The 15,805-nt window shown below is 44.2% G+C and overlaps 1 protein-coding gene, 1 long non-coding RNA gene and 1 other non-coding gene across 3 annotated transcripts in view; 1 reads left to right on the top strand and 2 right to left on the bottom strand.

Moving 5' to 3' along the window:
* LOC128565486 (uncharacterized) overlaps positions 1-7,122 on the bottom strand; it is a 31,058-nt gene extending 23,936 nt beyond the window's left edge. The window contains exon 1 of the long non-coding RNA XR_008374266.1: positions 7,069-7,122. This is a non-coding gene — a long non-coding RNA (uncharacterized LOC128565486). The remainder of the gene's footprint in view (positions 1-7,068) is intronic.
* Positions 1-12,254, top strand: part of FAT3 (FAT atypical cadherin 3) — a 768,910-nt gene extending 756,656 nt beyond the window's left edge. The window contains exons 25-28 of the mRNA XM_053561979.1: positions 2,985-3,098; positions 5,147-5,206; positions 5,919-5,954; positions 6,494-12,254. Of these exons, the coding sequence (XP_053417954.1) occupies positions 2,985-3,098; positions 5,147-5,206; positions 5,919-5,954; positions 6,494-7,098 (815 nt within the window). The 3' untranslated portion in view covers positions 7,099-12,254. The remainder of the gene's footprint in view (positions 1-2,984; positions 3,099-5,146; positions 5,207-5,918; positions 5,955-6,493) is intronic.
* LOC128566115 (U6 spliceosomal RNA) lies at positions 9,872-9,978 on the bottom strand. Its single transcript, XR_008374411.1, has one exon. It is a non-coding gene; the product is annotated as a U6 spliceosomal RNA (small nuclear RNA).
* Positions 12,255-15,805: the final 3,551 nt, after the last annotated feature.

Genomic DNA, 15,805 nt, shown 5'->3' with positions numbered 1-15,805 from the left:
TCTGTAATGCAAGAGGCTGGCCACATAAGTGATAGGAGCGTGCCCTGGACGGCCGTTTGGGAAGAAGAGACAGACTTCCAGACAGAGTGAAGACTTAAAGGAAGCAGAAGGGCATTGGGTTGGACCACGATGGGTTATAAGGGTCAGGGGAAGGGAAAGCATTCCACGTAGAGGGAGCCATTGGATCAGAAGAAAAGCAAGTCGTTCTGTTTAGCTGGAATGCGGGCGGAAACATGTTCCCAGCCAGATGTGGTGTTCCCTCTCCCTTGGGCTTCATGCAGCAGCCTTTTAGGCACAAGGAACAGCCACAGGTAAAAAGGTCCTGGGATAGGAAAGGTCTTGGTGTATTGAAGAATGTCACAGAGGAAGTCAGTGCAGGTGGGGCTTGGTGAGCTCCAGAGCAGAGCAGGTGCAGTTTAACAGCAAAACTAGTGCAAGTTTTCAAGCAGGTGAGAGGTATGATCTAATTCACATTTTTAAAATCTGGCTCTAGCTGATCCTTGGAGAACAGATTAAGAAAGACAACAAGAGAAGAAAGCACAGATCCAGTTAGGTGGAAGACAGTGATTGTTTACTGCGTGCCTGGCTGCAGTCAGGATGAGACTACAGCCAGCTCTGTTGTAACCTGTGACTTCAGGCCAAATGGCTGTATGCTCCAGCAGCAGCAGTCTCCTCCATAGCCTAGAAGGCTGAGGTTACAGCACTGTGGAATACGCTATGGGGTAGTGGGGGGGGAGGTAGTTTTAAATGAGGCTAGAGAGCACATGCAGCCGAGGAGTTAAAGGTTTTCTTCAAGGACGCGTTCTCTAAGCGTTAGGATACTTCTGGAGAGGAAGCAGTTCACTCTGTGTGGAGGGAACATCAGGGGGCCCCAGAGGGGTATCTGGCTGTGCTGTTCAGGAGAGAGGTCAAGGCTAAAGGTGAAAGTTTGGACCTCACCTGCATGCATGGTTGACTTTGTAGGAGGGCGAGCTCACCAGGGGAGGAGGAGCAGAGAGAGGACAGTCAAACCAGGCCTTCAAAGGAAACTCAGAGATGTGTACATGTGGGCAGCAGGCAGAAGTGAAAGAACCAGGCAGGGAGACAAACATTTGCCACCAGAGGGAGAGGGGGGAAAGTAGAGAGGACAGCTGTCCAGAAGCCAGGAGAGAGTCAGTAAGATCAGAAGTGCTGAGCACTACAAAACTATCTAGGAAGACAGGAGCTAAAAAAGATAGATAAGATAAATAGATAGATCCCAGTGCCCAGAAGATTCTTAGGATCTGGATCTCAAGAGTTTCTTTCAAGACAGAAGCCCAAATGTAAGGGTTAAGGACAAAAAGATTTGGTGAGAAAACAGAACTGCCTTGAATGGGTGAAATGACTCCCCTACCGGCACATAACCATCAAAGGGGGAGTCCGAATTAGAATCTGAGGCATTGGTCCCCAAAGCACCAGCACCGCCCTCGGGAGCTTTGGCAGGAAGGAAGGAGAAGGTTCTGAATGGTAGGGCCAAGGATGAGTTCCTTCTATTCTAAGCACCACTCCAACTTGCTGTCTGCTGATTCTTTTTGTGGACACATATTTTAAGTAGTTACCCGTGGATTATAACCATAAATAGAGCCCATCTGAAATTATTTGTTAGAGTTAGACTTTATTACAGTCTTATCAGTCAACTAGCTAAAATAGGCTCTTTTTTATATAGCAATGAGAAACAAAGGGGTTTTGAATCAATGGAAGAGCAGAGAAAGTTTTATGCATAGTACTGCATTCACGAGGGTGGATCATCTGGCATGTCCTCCCTGTGTGCAGGGCTGGGCTTGTACACCCCGTGTGCTTTTCTGAAGCACATCTTCGTATTTTCTGCTATATGGCTATTTGGAGGTAAAGTTCTCCCTGGCAGCTCTTTCCACATATATCAGTTGTTGGTCCAATTTATTGTTTAGCAGTGCCTTCAGCAGACACAGAGTCCCCACACCTGCTCCTGACATCACCCTTTGTGGAAGCAACAGTGATTTCTGTGGCCACAAAGAGGAACGACTGTGCCCTTCATCACAAGTCTGCACCTCTTTGTACCATCACATTACACAATGATTTGCAGCTTTTCCTGGTGATCATTCTTCCTCCTTTCCCACTTTGTGATAGGACAGCTTTATTTCCAGAATCTACCTCAGGCCAAAATTCATATCCTCCCACTCCCAAAGTATTGATAGGTTTTATTGAATACATTTCCTTCTTTGTTAAGCAAGGCCAAGTTAGCTGGCGAGACAATCTGTGGGCAACTAATTCATTTTGCACTTGACAACTTCAAGATACGGCCTGTTTTTATTGCTTCCTTTAGTCTATCAAGTTAGAAAGTAGCCCGGGGTGTCTGTGTGTGTGATGTTCTGGCTGCCTTTGTGCAGCAGAGATGGAGAAGGTTAAATGTGGACAAGGGTACTGTCACACCATTGACTGCCCTCCTTCCTGACACAGGGCACCTTGTTGTCATTCCCAAAAGTGATACAACGGTGCCCTCTAGAAGGCAAAGCTGAAAATGCCACTCACTCCCCAGAGAGGGGAGTTAGGATAAATGTAATGGCATTCTTCCCTATAAAATATTTATGCTACTAGTTTAAAAGTAATCCCATTTAACCTAGTGTTGACACCTCGTCAGTTCGTGTAAATGATGTAAATGAACTCTGAATGGCAGAGAGCAAAGCAGCCACTTCATCCTCGGGTCACTCTTCACTTAGGCGCTGCGCTTTGAGGAGGGAACGTTTGGCTGTCAGCTATTTGGAAGCTCATTTACTACGGGGTTAAAGGTTACGAATCCATAATGTAAATCGCTTGATTGGCAGAACTCTGCCCCCAGTGACACAATCAAGTTTCTATTGTGGAGCTAAATTATTTTCTCTGAGCAAATGAAAGAGCCCCAAGAAGTGAACTAAGGTGGGAGGGAGTGGGCAGAAATAGGCACAAGGTAACCAGTGTCATTTCTACTCTCTCCGTGGCTGTCCATGAAGACAAAGGGGTTGATGACGCAGGAGAAGTCACCTGCTTTGCAGGCAGTAATAAAGGCAGCAACTCTGAAGTTCAGTCCCTCGGCTCCTTCCAGTCAGATTCTGGGGACGACAATGGTAAGAAGTCAGCAGATTTTTCCCAGTGGGTGGGTGGGTTCTCCCTCTTCTGCTGGAAAAGGGTTGTTGGGGGGAAGTGATGGGACCAGCTTTGTTTCTCCACCTGTCCGTGGGCTTTTGAGCGTGTTCACCAGCTTTGGGTTGACCCATTGTTGTTAAAGGAGCCCCCACGGAGCTGTCAGCAGACCCAGGGATCTGTGTCAGGGGTTGAGGAGGTTCCCCTGGACCTCCACGAGTGAGTTCTCTTTGATTTGGTTCAGGACGGAATTACCTCATCCCAACCAATACTCTTCAAGCAGAGTCATTTCTTTCTTTTTTTTTAATTTTTTTTAAATTTTATCCACGATCTCTTCATTGCATCTCCACCTTCCTCATCATTAAAAATCCGTTCAGAGACAAGAGCCTTCTGGTAGAACTAGTGATGTCTTCATTCAGTTAAATCCACCTTATAATCATTTGAGGTCAAAGGCTGTGAAGAATTTGCTAAAAACTATTAAGCAGCTTCTTGGAAAACTGCAGGGACATCCAAAATGTTGCATGAAATTCCTCGTGGTTCTTACACTGCACCGGCCCTCCATAATATGCCCTCTCTCTGTGAAGCTGCACTTAGGGAGAGGTGCTAATGCCGGACTGGGCTTTCTGAATCAAAGACCCAGCTTTGGAAGTTGGGTTGCTCTCCCCAGGGCCAGGCAGGAAACAGGAACAATCGTAAGACAGAGAGTGTTTACCACATGGTGGTAAGCCCGAGAACAACTTCACATTGTCATCCACAGAGACAGGCAGCCTCACCTTAGTCGATAGCTTAGTCATTGTCCCATTTATCAGCAACTGGCACAATATTAAAATACTAATTTATGTAATCATTTAGCCCATAAACCTTTCCTTAATTTCTCCTGCGTGTTAAGTCACGTGCTGGGCATTTTGTACCCAGAAGTATACATTGAAAATGGCATGATCCTTGCCACCAAGGTAAATACAGAAGTGGAGGAGCTCCAAGACCACAGAAGCAATAGTGACAGTAGAAGTGACATCTGCTGTCACCATCACCACCCTCAACTCTGGCACTTCTGAGAATTGCAGAAGCAATGGTGAACCACAGAACAATGGATTTTTTTTTCTGACCGTTCTTAGAAGGCCAGGGACACACCTCCAGATCCATGCCCTCCTCTCCTCATCTCCAGCCAGAAGAAAATCTGTGGCTAGTTTGTATTTTATACAGACAAACCCGAAAGCATATAGTGTCCAGACTCCAGGCAGCAGCTCCAGCAATGGTGCCTGGTTGACTTTCCTCAAAGGCTCTGCTGTATGTGCCTTGAAGGTCACATACTTGCCCTTTCATGCTTAGCATTCTCCATTGGTCCCTATTAAGGCAGGTGGTATTGTTAAGAACTTTCATTAAATTTATTTTAAGCCTGATCACCTCTCCGAAAGCTGCTGGTATTGAGTGCTAAGGCAACCCACAGGGACCAGAGATTTCCTTCCCTGTTCTAAGTATTTTGAGATCAACTGCTAACTTCTGTCCACACCTCACCGGCAGGAGCTGGGCCTGGGAGTGTCCTGGGCTATTTGTGGCATCGTGACTGTGAAGCCATCAGTCCTGCAAAGGTTATCCTCTCTTCTGGCATTTGGTTCAGAACAGCATGACTGACCAACAAATAATTATCTCTAGGAATGGTGAGGTCTCCCTCTGAGAGCCTTTGGGAGTTGCTAATGAGAAATTAGCATGAGGTTGATGAACCACTGCCTTCCTAGATTGATTTAACTGGGCCATGAGGTGTGAATTTATGACCCAGCAAGCTGAGCCTTTCTCTACAAGGACTGGATTTGCTGCCATTTCTCTTCTGTTCCAAGAATCCTGGGGACTCCCTCTCAAAAAGTATCCACCGACATACTCCTTAAGTGACAGATTGTGGGGAGGCTTCAGGTATTTGCATGCTGCACCTTTGCTGTTGCTGTTGTGGTTAAAAAAAAGTTAACGTGTGTTTAAAATACCCGACTAATCTGAAGCTGTCCTTCCCTCTCTTCTGTCTTTTTTTCCTGACCACAAGCATCCATAGTGACTGTCATTCAGCTTGTCAACAATGTAGTTGACACTATAGAGAATGAAGGTATTTACTTTTTTTCTTCCATAGCAGTTCTTTGTGTAATGAGATATCCTTTTAGAAATTTTGCTTCCTTGTTATTTTGGAGTAGGGGTGATTTTAATCTGTTAGCCACAGAGGGACAATAAATAGCTGGTTTCAAGTAAGTTGTAGAGTGTTTTCTCTAGGGATTAGTTTTACACTTTTTGAAAAATAATTCTAGCTCAGGCGGCGCCTGTGGCTTAAAGAAGTAGGGCACCAGCCCCATATATGGAGGTGCCAGTTTCAAACCCGGCCCCAGCCAAAAACTGAAAACAAACAAACAAAAAAAAAATATAGCTCATATTTTTTTTAATAATGGGATACTCTTTTTAGAAAATCTCTTCCAAGAGAAGAGTACTCAATTAGTTGGAATCCAGATTAATACTAAATTCATTCTTACATTCAACATGGATTTACTGAGCACCTACTGTGAGTGCTGGGAATACTAAGAAATCATTCAAAGCTGTAATAGGATGTATATTTATTTCAATCAGGTAGCTTTTATTAGGGCCTGGGCATAGATAAGATTTATCTTTATATTTTCTTAGTAACAGAGAGATGTGAAAAAAGCTAAACTTAAGTCATAGCCCAGAGGCCTTGGGAGCATGTCTTTTTCTTAAAGTTGTCTAAAAATGTTCGTATCTGTCTTTATATGGCTTAGATTGTCAGTTTTACTTTTCACTTTGTATTTAAACAGTGTCTGTCATGGACCAAGGACAGAACTACAACCGAGGTGACTGCCACAACCATAGCATCAGTTTTTATATATGGATTCTGAACTGCTGAGTTCCTTCTTACCCTGTCCCTGTCCCTCTATCCTGACCTGAATTTTGCATGTTCCAGGTGCCTTGTATTGGAGGGAAAGCTCCGCCAGCGTTCCTCTCCTACCCTCTTACCCTACGTGCCTGCCACGTCCCGCCCCTGCCCCACAGCGGGCCACGGCACAGCCCGTGTCCCTCTCTCTGCCAGCCTGGCTCTGCTCAGGGAGCGTGGAAAGGAAGAGGCGGCTGGGGTGGGCGCGGGGCTCCTAGTCTGTCCTCAGCATGCCCTTGCTGGCCATCTCACAGCATGGCTGAATGTCAGGCTCTTCAGCACCATCCGTCACAGTTGCCATCACCCTGTCTTTCCCAGGCCAGGGAGCATGGCCGGCCCCATAATGATACTAAGAAGCATGCAGACGAGAATTGCACGTCAGGCCCCTTCCCTGCCTCCTTCCCAGCCCCGCCCCAGCTGCAGTCTGGACGATCTTAACTCACAGCTTTTTTCTCGCAGCCTATCACTGGGACACCTCCGACTGGATGCCGGGGGCCCGCCTGTCGGACATAGAGGAGGTTCCCAGCTACGAGCACCCGGACGCGGGGCCCGCGCCCCCGGGCGGCGCGCGCGAGCTGGAGAGCGACTACTACCTGGGCGGCTACGACGTGGACAGCGAGTACCCCCCGCCGCACGAGGACGAGTTCCTGAGCCAGGACCAGCTGCCCCCGCCGCTGCCCGAGGACTTCCCGGACCAGTACGAGGTCCTGCCGGGCTCCGGCACGCTGAGCCCGGGCTGCCGGCGGCGGCCGCGGTTCCACCCCAGCCAGTACCTGCCCCCGCACGCCTTCCCGCAGGACGCGGACTCGGGGGGCCCGCCCGCCGCCTGCGAGTTCAGTACTTTTGCCGTGAGCGTGAACCAGGGCGCCGAGGCCACGGGCCCGGCAGACGGCGTGGCTCTGTCCTTGCACAACTCCAGAGGCACCTTGTCCTCGGACGTGTCGGCCAGTTGCGGCCTTGACGACTCCGAAGTGGCCCTGAGTGACTACGAGAGCGCGGGCGAGCTCAGCCTGGCCGGGCTGCGCGTCCCCTACCTGGAGACGCAGCACCAGACGCAGGTGTAGGGACCGCGGCCCGGGGACCTTCGGAAGGAGACCGGCTGGGTTTGTGTGGCTGGAAGGAAAGGAGCTGGTGAAACTAGAAGGAATACGGTAACCCCCTCCCCCACCCCGGAACTTCTGCACAAGTCACACTGTCACACGCGAGCTCGGTTCCAACCCGGTGAAGAGGGAGAGGTGACTGGTCTTCCCTGAAGTAGATACCTGCGTTCCTGGCTAAGAGTACAAAGAGGGGAAAGCGATTTCACCCACGGAGGTGTGCAATAAGGTCGCATGGCTCTGTGCGGTGTTGTGCCCTGCAAAGTGTTAAAACAGCATCGGTCCTCGCAGTATTAAAAACTGGCAACAATCAAAGAAGCGTTGTTGCATGTAATTTTGAGCCAATGAATTGATGTAAATGAAAATAGTAGTAATGATTGTTGGAAAAGTTAGTCTCTTAGGCGAACGAGAAAAGAAGCAAATATTAAAATGGGCTAAAGCCTTTAAAATCAACTCTATTTTTTTTAATAAGCTGCCCAAGTTTCAGCTATAAAATTAGGTTTGAGTAACGTGTAGTATGCTCAGTTATTTTTGTTCATTTGTTTGTGTCAAGCATTCAATATACTACAATTGGGTTTTATGATCTTTGAGAAAGGTATCAAGGAAGAAGCTACTTGGGTTCCATTTAGTGGGTTAGGGAGGCGGTTAATGTTAGAACATTAGAAAGAATGTGATTATCCGGTTTTGTGTTTCGTGGTAAATATTCCTATCTGTAACCACAATTCTAGCATTGCTGCAGAAATTGGCCTTTGCGCATATATTGTTCTCTACAATGAGAGATATTCAGAAGTTTAAGCAGAATTCCCAAATTCAGGGGGCAGGGGGAAAGATACTTTGAAAGTTCTCAGCCTGGATAATCACAATTCTTGATAATGCAGATAAAAGGTATGTGTTATTCTAAATTGGTAGCGTTATCATTATAAATACAATTACATTAAAAAAAGAGGAAGTAGATTAGTTATTGTGTATAAATTATAATTGTGTGTCTCGGCCTATGTACAAATACGTGCTTGCACTCAATAAGGCTGCTCTTGAGGAAGGCTAACAAGGGTTTTAGGAAACGAACCATGTTGAAAATCCTGCCACTGGGCGGAGCATACCTTCCAATTTCTCTGTTCTCTGTGATGTTAGGTAAACATCAAATGCCATACTTTACTCCGGTTCAATTAAATTTATTTTGGTACTGCCATTTATATTAACGTAAAGCAAAAACTGTGTTTTTTAAAAACAGTATTTTGTTATAAATTTTTAGAATTAACCTCTATGTGAAAAAAATGTGTGATACTTCATTACTCCCTGGGGTTCTCCTCCCATCTATTTGGACATGACTTTCCAAAACTAACAGGAGAATCACTCCACTGGAAATGTAATATCTCAGTCCTCAGAACCTAAAGTTGATAAGGTGAGTGACTTTTCTCTTCTGCTTCAAACTGTGGCTACCTCTGCAGTGGCCGTGGTAAATGAATGCATATTTGCACTGTCTGCTTAATGAGCAAATCTGTGTTCACAGTTTCTAATGGCATATGGTGTTGGTTTGTTAATTGTACTGTCCTGAGTCCATGGATCATCCACTGAAATATATTTTTAGTTGTTTCAATTGTGTTTAATTTACTTACTTACTTCTTAGGAGTCAGTGTTTCTGAACATTTGTGGTTAAAAAAAAAAAAAAAAAACCTTTTCATTCTGAGACTTCCTAAGTGTGAATGCCCTTCACAGGTTTTCCAGCCTTTCTCCTCCCATCTCTCGTTTAGACCTACTCATGGAGGCATTATCCACACTGTGGTCTTAAAATAAATTAATTTCACTAAGGCTGCTTTCAAGAAGAAAATCTTTGGTATTTTTCTTATGTAAGAAGCACATTTGCAAGAATCACAGAAAAAAATGACAAACTAATGGTCTAGAATAGAATCACTGCTACGCTTTTAATAATGCAATGACATAAAAACCATCAAAGTAAAACCAACAATTCGTTTCTTGCCCTTAGGAAATATTAGAATGAGATTAATGTCGATGAGTCACTATTGCTTACACAGTGTCTCTACCAGGGAAAGAGCCTGACTGTCACAGGGATGAGGGAATAAATAGATCCTAATGCAGTGCTGAAGTCACCGGGGAAAACTGTGCCCACCGTTGGCTCTGGCCTATATAAAGTGCCTCTTCAGGATATCTTCCTCTGATTTTCTGAACAATAGCTCTGCAGCTAAATGTATACCAGATAAACACGTGTTATGATTTGATTCATTACCTTTAAACACATGACACCTTCACTTTTTAGAAAATTAGAATACCCTGTAGATTACAGAACGGTTTGTAATCAGGCCAGGATGGACTATGTGGAGATGACCTTTGATTCAAAAAGTTGGGAGGATCCGATCTGCTAACCTCCTCATTATATGGAAGGGATGTGGCCAGAGAGGGGAAGGGACTAGCAGCTCACACAGGATACTAAGTAGTTGAACAAGAACAACACCCACCCATGTGACCAATTCCTTTTTACCTAACATTGTTCACCACCAGCTTGGGGACCTGCTTCTGATGTATACCCTAACCTCCACCATTCCTTCTTTTTATTTTATTTTATTTTTTAAGAGACAGAGTCTCACTATGTTGCCCTCGGTAGAGGGCCGTGGCGTCACAGCTCACAGCAACCTCCAGCTCTTGGGCTTAGGCAATTCTCTTGCCTCAGCCTCCCGAGTGGCTGGGACTACAGGCGCTCGCCACAAGGCCCAGCTATTTTTTTTAAAATATGGAACGCTTTATAAATTTGTGTGTCATCCTTGGGCAGGGACCATGCTAATCTTCTCTGTATCATTCCAATTTTAGTATACGTGCTGCCAAAGCAAGCACCACCATTCCTTCTTTGGAATATGCTAGAAAAGAAAACTGATGGAAGAGTAGTCTACTGGAAGCCTCATGATATGTTTCCTTGCTGGCCCCTTAGCAAGGGTATGATTTCGGCATTCACAAATGTCTTTGGATATTCATCAAAGTATTGCTTTTGCCAAAAGCATGTTTCTAAAATAAAGATGAAATGGTAATCACAGAGTTGAACTCAAGTCATCAATTGTAATGAAACTTTGATTTATACCATTACCTACTGGGTGTATTTTTGTTTTTATTTTTCCTCCCCCCAATACTGGCAGCTATTTATTCCAACCCCCTTCACCACGATAAACCACATGGAAAATATTTATACCCAATTTGTTTCTTTCTCAAATGTAGGTGCCACCTCCTGGAAGCCATTTTCCATAATGTGTGTTACTAGTATGACACATTCTGATTAGGTTGAGAGTCGCTGGACTGTTGGTTTTTTTTTTCATACAGTAAGGAAATGCTTTGGGACAGCAAAAGATGAATAAAGTAGGTATTTTGTTTATTCCCTTCCTTCCGTGAGTGTTTTGCTGCTGAGTTCTGTTCCATGCCAGCTTTCTCTGAGCCCTTGTCCTGGCCATTTATGAAACACTGGGTTTTGACTCAGTGATGTGAGAAGGGCAAGTCCATGTATTTGAGGTTTGTCCTATCAGAAAATGAGTGTGAAGGCCTTGAAAGGGCACTGATTTCTGGGATTCACCGGGCACTGCCCTTGGAAATCACTAGCACAGCCCAGTTAAAAAGCAAGGAAAACTATGTCATTGGCCTCCTGCTTTGCTTTCCCCCCCACAGATGCTGTGTCTGGGTCATTGTGGTCAGGGAAATTGAGAAAAGAAATCATCAGAATAAATTAAGACCCCAAAACCAGTTTTATGTGAAGTAATTCGGGAAGATCTAACGTTTGTGTTGCACAGATTGTCCAGATAATTGTCCAGCCTCTTCACTCCGCTGCCCTCTCAGTGCACAGATTTTGCTAAAGTGGTTATAGGCTTTTATGTTTTATGTTTTCAGTTTCAAACCCTGGGAAATGGAGATTTGAAGAGGCATTTATTCAGGATCATCATTTTGTATGGTCTGTTCAAGAAGGTAGTTATGTGTTTTTGCTGGTTCATGTCCCACAACTGCACGTTACTCTGATGAAAACCCACAATGTCTTTGAGCTTCTGGTGGCTGTAATGGTGGGGTTTAAAGTCACCATTTGTGGGTTTGGCATCAGCTAATATTTAGCCAGCTGGCTAAGAGACAGGAAAAGAATAAGATATTTCTTTCCTTATGTAATAATGAAAAGCAATAATTACAAGTATGTAATACACAAAGGCCATAATTAGTTTCTTCCAGTGTTTAGGATGCGCTTGAGAATTGATAGACTTTTGGAGTGTGTTTGGACCCCTTAGTATGTATTGTAGTACCCTTCCAGCAAACAAATACCTGAGTTGCTACTATTTAACAATCTTATGAGCCCATACTACTGCATTTGGGGAGTGGCAAATGTGTTTGGAAATGCAAGCAGTTCTTTTTAAGCACTGTATCAGAGAGACTGTCTCATACATCGGCCTGTTACAAACAGGCTGGTTTGTAAAAGATGTATGTTTTGGTGTTCTAAATGTTTATAAAATTGTATATAAATGCTTTCAATTTTCCAGGATTTTGTAGATACTATATTTTATGCCTATCAGGATGCTTTAATTTGGGGGGTGGGGGTCGAATATTACACTTGAGTCATCCACGCTGTTGGTCTGCAAACTTTTGAGGTAACTACACCCACAGAAAGGATTTTAGATTTGAAAACGATGTTTTTAATCATTTCAAAATGTATTGTACCCTTTCTTTTTGTTCTAGGGTTTTCCTTTAACTTTCTGTTTTCGAGGAAATGTTTGTATTGACATTTTTTAAATGAATGTCATTTAAATGCTCAGCTAATATGTATTTGATTTTTATGCCATTTCAGACTCAGAACGAGCTATATCGTTTCTTCATACATGTACACACTCACCTAAATTTGCACACACATCACACACCAAGACGTTATGCAAAGGGGAAAGCTAACACTGAGCGTGAATTGTGTCCCTCATAGGAATGGGTTGTTTCTGCATATATTGCTGTTGGCAGAATTCAGTCTTGTGTTCTTTTTCTAAAAAATGAAAGAAAAGCAAAACAAAAGACAGCCAAAAAACAAAAACAAAAAAAACGCAACAAATGTACAGGTTTGTAACTGCCAAAATTTGATGGTTAAAACAAGTTTTCGAGTAAAATGAAAAAAAATGAAACGAGCAATGGTGTGGATTCTTTTCAAGTGTTTCTATTTGTCTTTAGTTAATTGCTCACTCGGCACTTAGAGGGCATGTTCTGCAGCGTGGTGCAGAGACAAGCCAAGCTCTTTCCACTCTCTAGCCTACTCCTGAAAGAGAAGAGTCTCCTCTCTCCAGGGGTTGTTTTTGTTTTGTTGTGTTTGTGCAGCTTTTTTTTTTTCTTACCTCCAGAAAGATCCCCATTTGTACTGGTGCACAGGTCCTGAAATCTCACATAACGTCTTCCTGGGCATGCACCCTGTGGGACTTTCCCACTGAAAAGGAAGAAAAGACCAGACGGGCTTGAACAAACAGGATAACCGAGTGCCATCTCCGCAGAAATCTCTCCCAGGCGTGTCTCCACTGCTCGCTGGCAGCAGCTCCCCCCAGTAGGCCTCTCCCTCAGAAGTTTGGGACAAAACTGGCACTTGAGTTGTCCTCCAAAAAGCTCTAGAATTTCTTGATATGGAGTAAAAGACACTTAAATATACATACAGAAGAAGCTGGGGGCGGGGAGTAGGGCTCAAAGGGACCCTTTAAAGACGAAAGGATGTCATCAAAGTAAGCCTGGGGCCCAGAAGAAGCCTGGGAGGTGGCCGCCCTTTGCTTGGCCTCTGTGGTTTGAGCACCTGCCAGGGAGGAGAGGCCCCTCCCCCGCCCCCAGGGCCGCCTCTAGAATAATGGCCTCACCCCCCACAAAGGGCCGCCCCTAGAATGATGGCCCCGCCCCAAGGGCCACCTCTAGAATGATGGCCCCGCCCCAAGGCCAGCCCCTAGAATGATGGCCTCACCCCCAAGGCCAGCCCCTAGAATGATGGCCCCACCCCTGCCTGTAGCAAACTCTTCCCACCCACCCTGGCGTGGGTGGGGCCAGAACCCCGGAGCCACCTGCTCTCTGGGGAATGACTCCTCTCCTTGGCAGGTGTTTTTCTTCTCCTTACCCGAGATCCTCTCTGATTCCAGGAGCTCACCTGTGGTGGTTACTTGTGTGTCCCCGGAGTGGTATGCAGGTAAATGTTTAACGAACAGCCGGGAGGCAGTGGGGAGGGCCCATTTCTAGGGTAGGCCTTCTCCTGTCTTGGTGACTTCAGGTTACTAGGTAATGGGGACTGGCTCACCAAAGTCCTGAGAATCTTAACTGTCATGTTAGAAGCCAGGAGGAGCCAACGCCAGCGCACACCTCACTCCCCAGCGGCTCCCTACGCTGCTGGAGGGGAAGTCGTGTCTCCATTAAGTTTGTATCCCAGATTCTAGCACCCGTCTGCCCCTCATTAAACGTTTTGACTGAATAATTAATCAACAGTATCCCCAGCTGAATCCCCTTGTCCTAAATTCTTCCTCATCTTGGTAAATTTAGCAGTTTCAGTGAAAATATTTAAATAAAGAGCCCAGTGTTGAAATGCTGAAGGTCTCCAGCAATCCCTCACCACGCTGCTGTGGAAAAAAAAAAAAAAAAAATACCAGTGTCTGTGTCTTTCCTGCGGCCACCCTTAGCAGAAAGAAAATTAGTTTAAATCACCATCCATACCTCAAAAATGGTAGAGCAAACCAGAAATGTCACTTAAGAAATAGGTTTAATGGCTTGTATCCTCAAATTAATCTGAAATTTAAAGAATTAAAAAATAGTATTGATCTCTTAGGGGAAGAGGAAAAGAAAAAGACATTTTATGTCTAATCTTCATTTTTCGCTGGTTCGTTAGGATAGAAAGACTAGCTCCTAGCTTAGAAGTAGTTGTCTAAGGAAAGGTCACTTTATTTTTTCTGTCCTTGGGTTGGGGTCCCCCAAACCACTCCAAGGTTTGATGGTTCACTGGGAAGATTCACATGACTCATACTCAAGGCGAAGATTTATTACATCAAAAGGATACAAAGCAAAATCAGCAAAAATTAAGGGCAACTGGCCAAGTCCAGGCTACACCAGACTCCCAGGGTCCTCTCCCAACAGGGTCGCAGAGGGTGGTGCTTAATTCCCACCACCACCAGCAACAAGTTATGACAGCATATAGGAAATGCTGTCGACCACGGAAGCTCACTAGAGACAGCACACGGGGCTTTGGGGGAGCTGTTCGAGTCGGCAGCCTCTGGGATGCTTCGAATTCCAGACTCCCAGAAGGAAATCAGGTGTTCAGCATAAACAATATTGTTGGCATAGCTTACATTTAGGGAGCCACTTTTACCATTCTAGAAATAGAACCTCTCCTGAAACCAAGTTCCCAGACACCAGCCAAGGGCCAATCTTGTAAGGACGCCTTCACGGCATTCAGGCTTGCTATATTAACTCCTTTATGTACAGTCCCTCTGAAATTTCTACCAAAGTGACATTTCTATCCATTTCTCACAATGCCCACTGTGAGTAGGTTGAAATCCTCTGTGTTAACCACATGAGGCCTTCTTAACCTCTCCCCCTCCATGGAAGAAAAGATGCTTCCAAAAGCATCCTGGGTGAATGAATGCAAGCTGGTCTGGAGAACATGCAGCTTGAGGCAGGTGGCCAATTTCTCAAAATTCTTCCATTTTTGTCTCTATTCTTTTGCTTTTAAAATTCAAATTAATTTTAAGTTGGTCATGCCCACTTTATGCTGTTTTTAATAAAGAAAATTTTATACAACATGAATATCTAACAATAACTTGGAACTGGCACAAAAATTAAAACAGCCTAACAAGCTAAGCAGGAACAACTGGCTTAAAAATGGAAGATTTTTAAGGTGAGTGTAGTAACATGTGCCTGTGATCCAACTACCTGCAGTGCTGAGGTGGGAGCATCCCTTGAGTTCAAATCTAGCCTGGGCAACATAGTGAGACCTCTTATCTAAATTTCAAACATATATAAGCTTCAAAAATAAAATTTTATCAAACTTTAAAACGTGTTCCTTTTTAATTTAACTGTTATTTGAGGAGTCACCAGTCTTCCACTTGAAAGAAAATCCTCACCAAAACTCCGGGACCATGGTGATACCCTCATCTCTAACTTCCTGGCTTTAGAACTGCAAGAAATAAATTTCTGTTGTTTATAAGCTACCCAGTCTATAGTTCTTTGTTGTAATAGCCTGAAGTGATTGTTAAAATAATATGTAAATACACATACAATATTTTATATATTGTCCTGAAACTCGCTATTTTCACTTAACAATGTGTGAAATATATTTTCACTTAACAATATGTGACCCAACAATATCTTCATGGGTCAATGCCATATTCTTATTAATTGCTGTATTTTTTTAATCATATCATGTTCATGCCATGATTTATTAAATCATACACTTATCAGTGCATTCTTTTCTGTTTTGATGTTTAAAACAATGCTGTTAGGAATATTCTTGCACAGATACACACAAGCGTTCATATTTTTGAAGGATAGATTTCTGGAAGCAACATTTTTAGGACAAAGGCTATGTCCATTTTTATGTATGAGAGTTTCTCTCTCTCATGTATGAGAGTTTCTCTCTCTTTTATGTATGGAGAGTTTCTCTCCATTTTTTCTTTTCATTTATTTTTTAAAATGTTTCCCCCATTTT

This window comes from Nycticebus coucang, chromosome 14 (genome assembly GCF_027406575.1).
Source record: "Nycticebus coucang isolate mNycCou1 chromosome 14, mNycCou1.pri, whole genome shotgun sequence".
Taxonomy (NCBI): Eukaryota; Metazoa; Chordata; class Mammalia; order Primates; family Lorisidae; genus Nycticebus; species Nycticebus coucang.
Note: the sequence above shows the minus strand (reverse complement) of the source record. Positions and strands in the feature narration are given on the sequence as shown.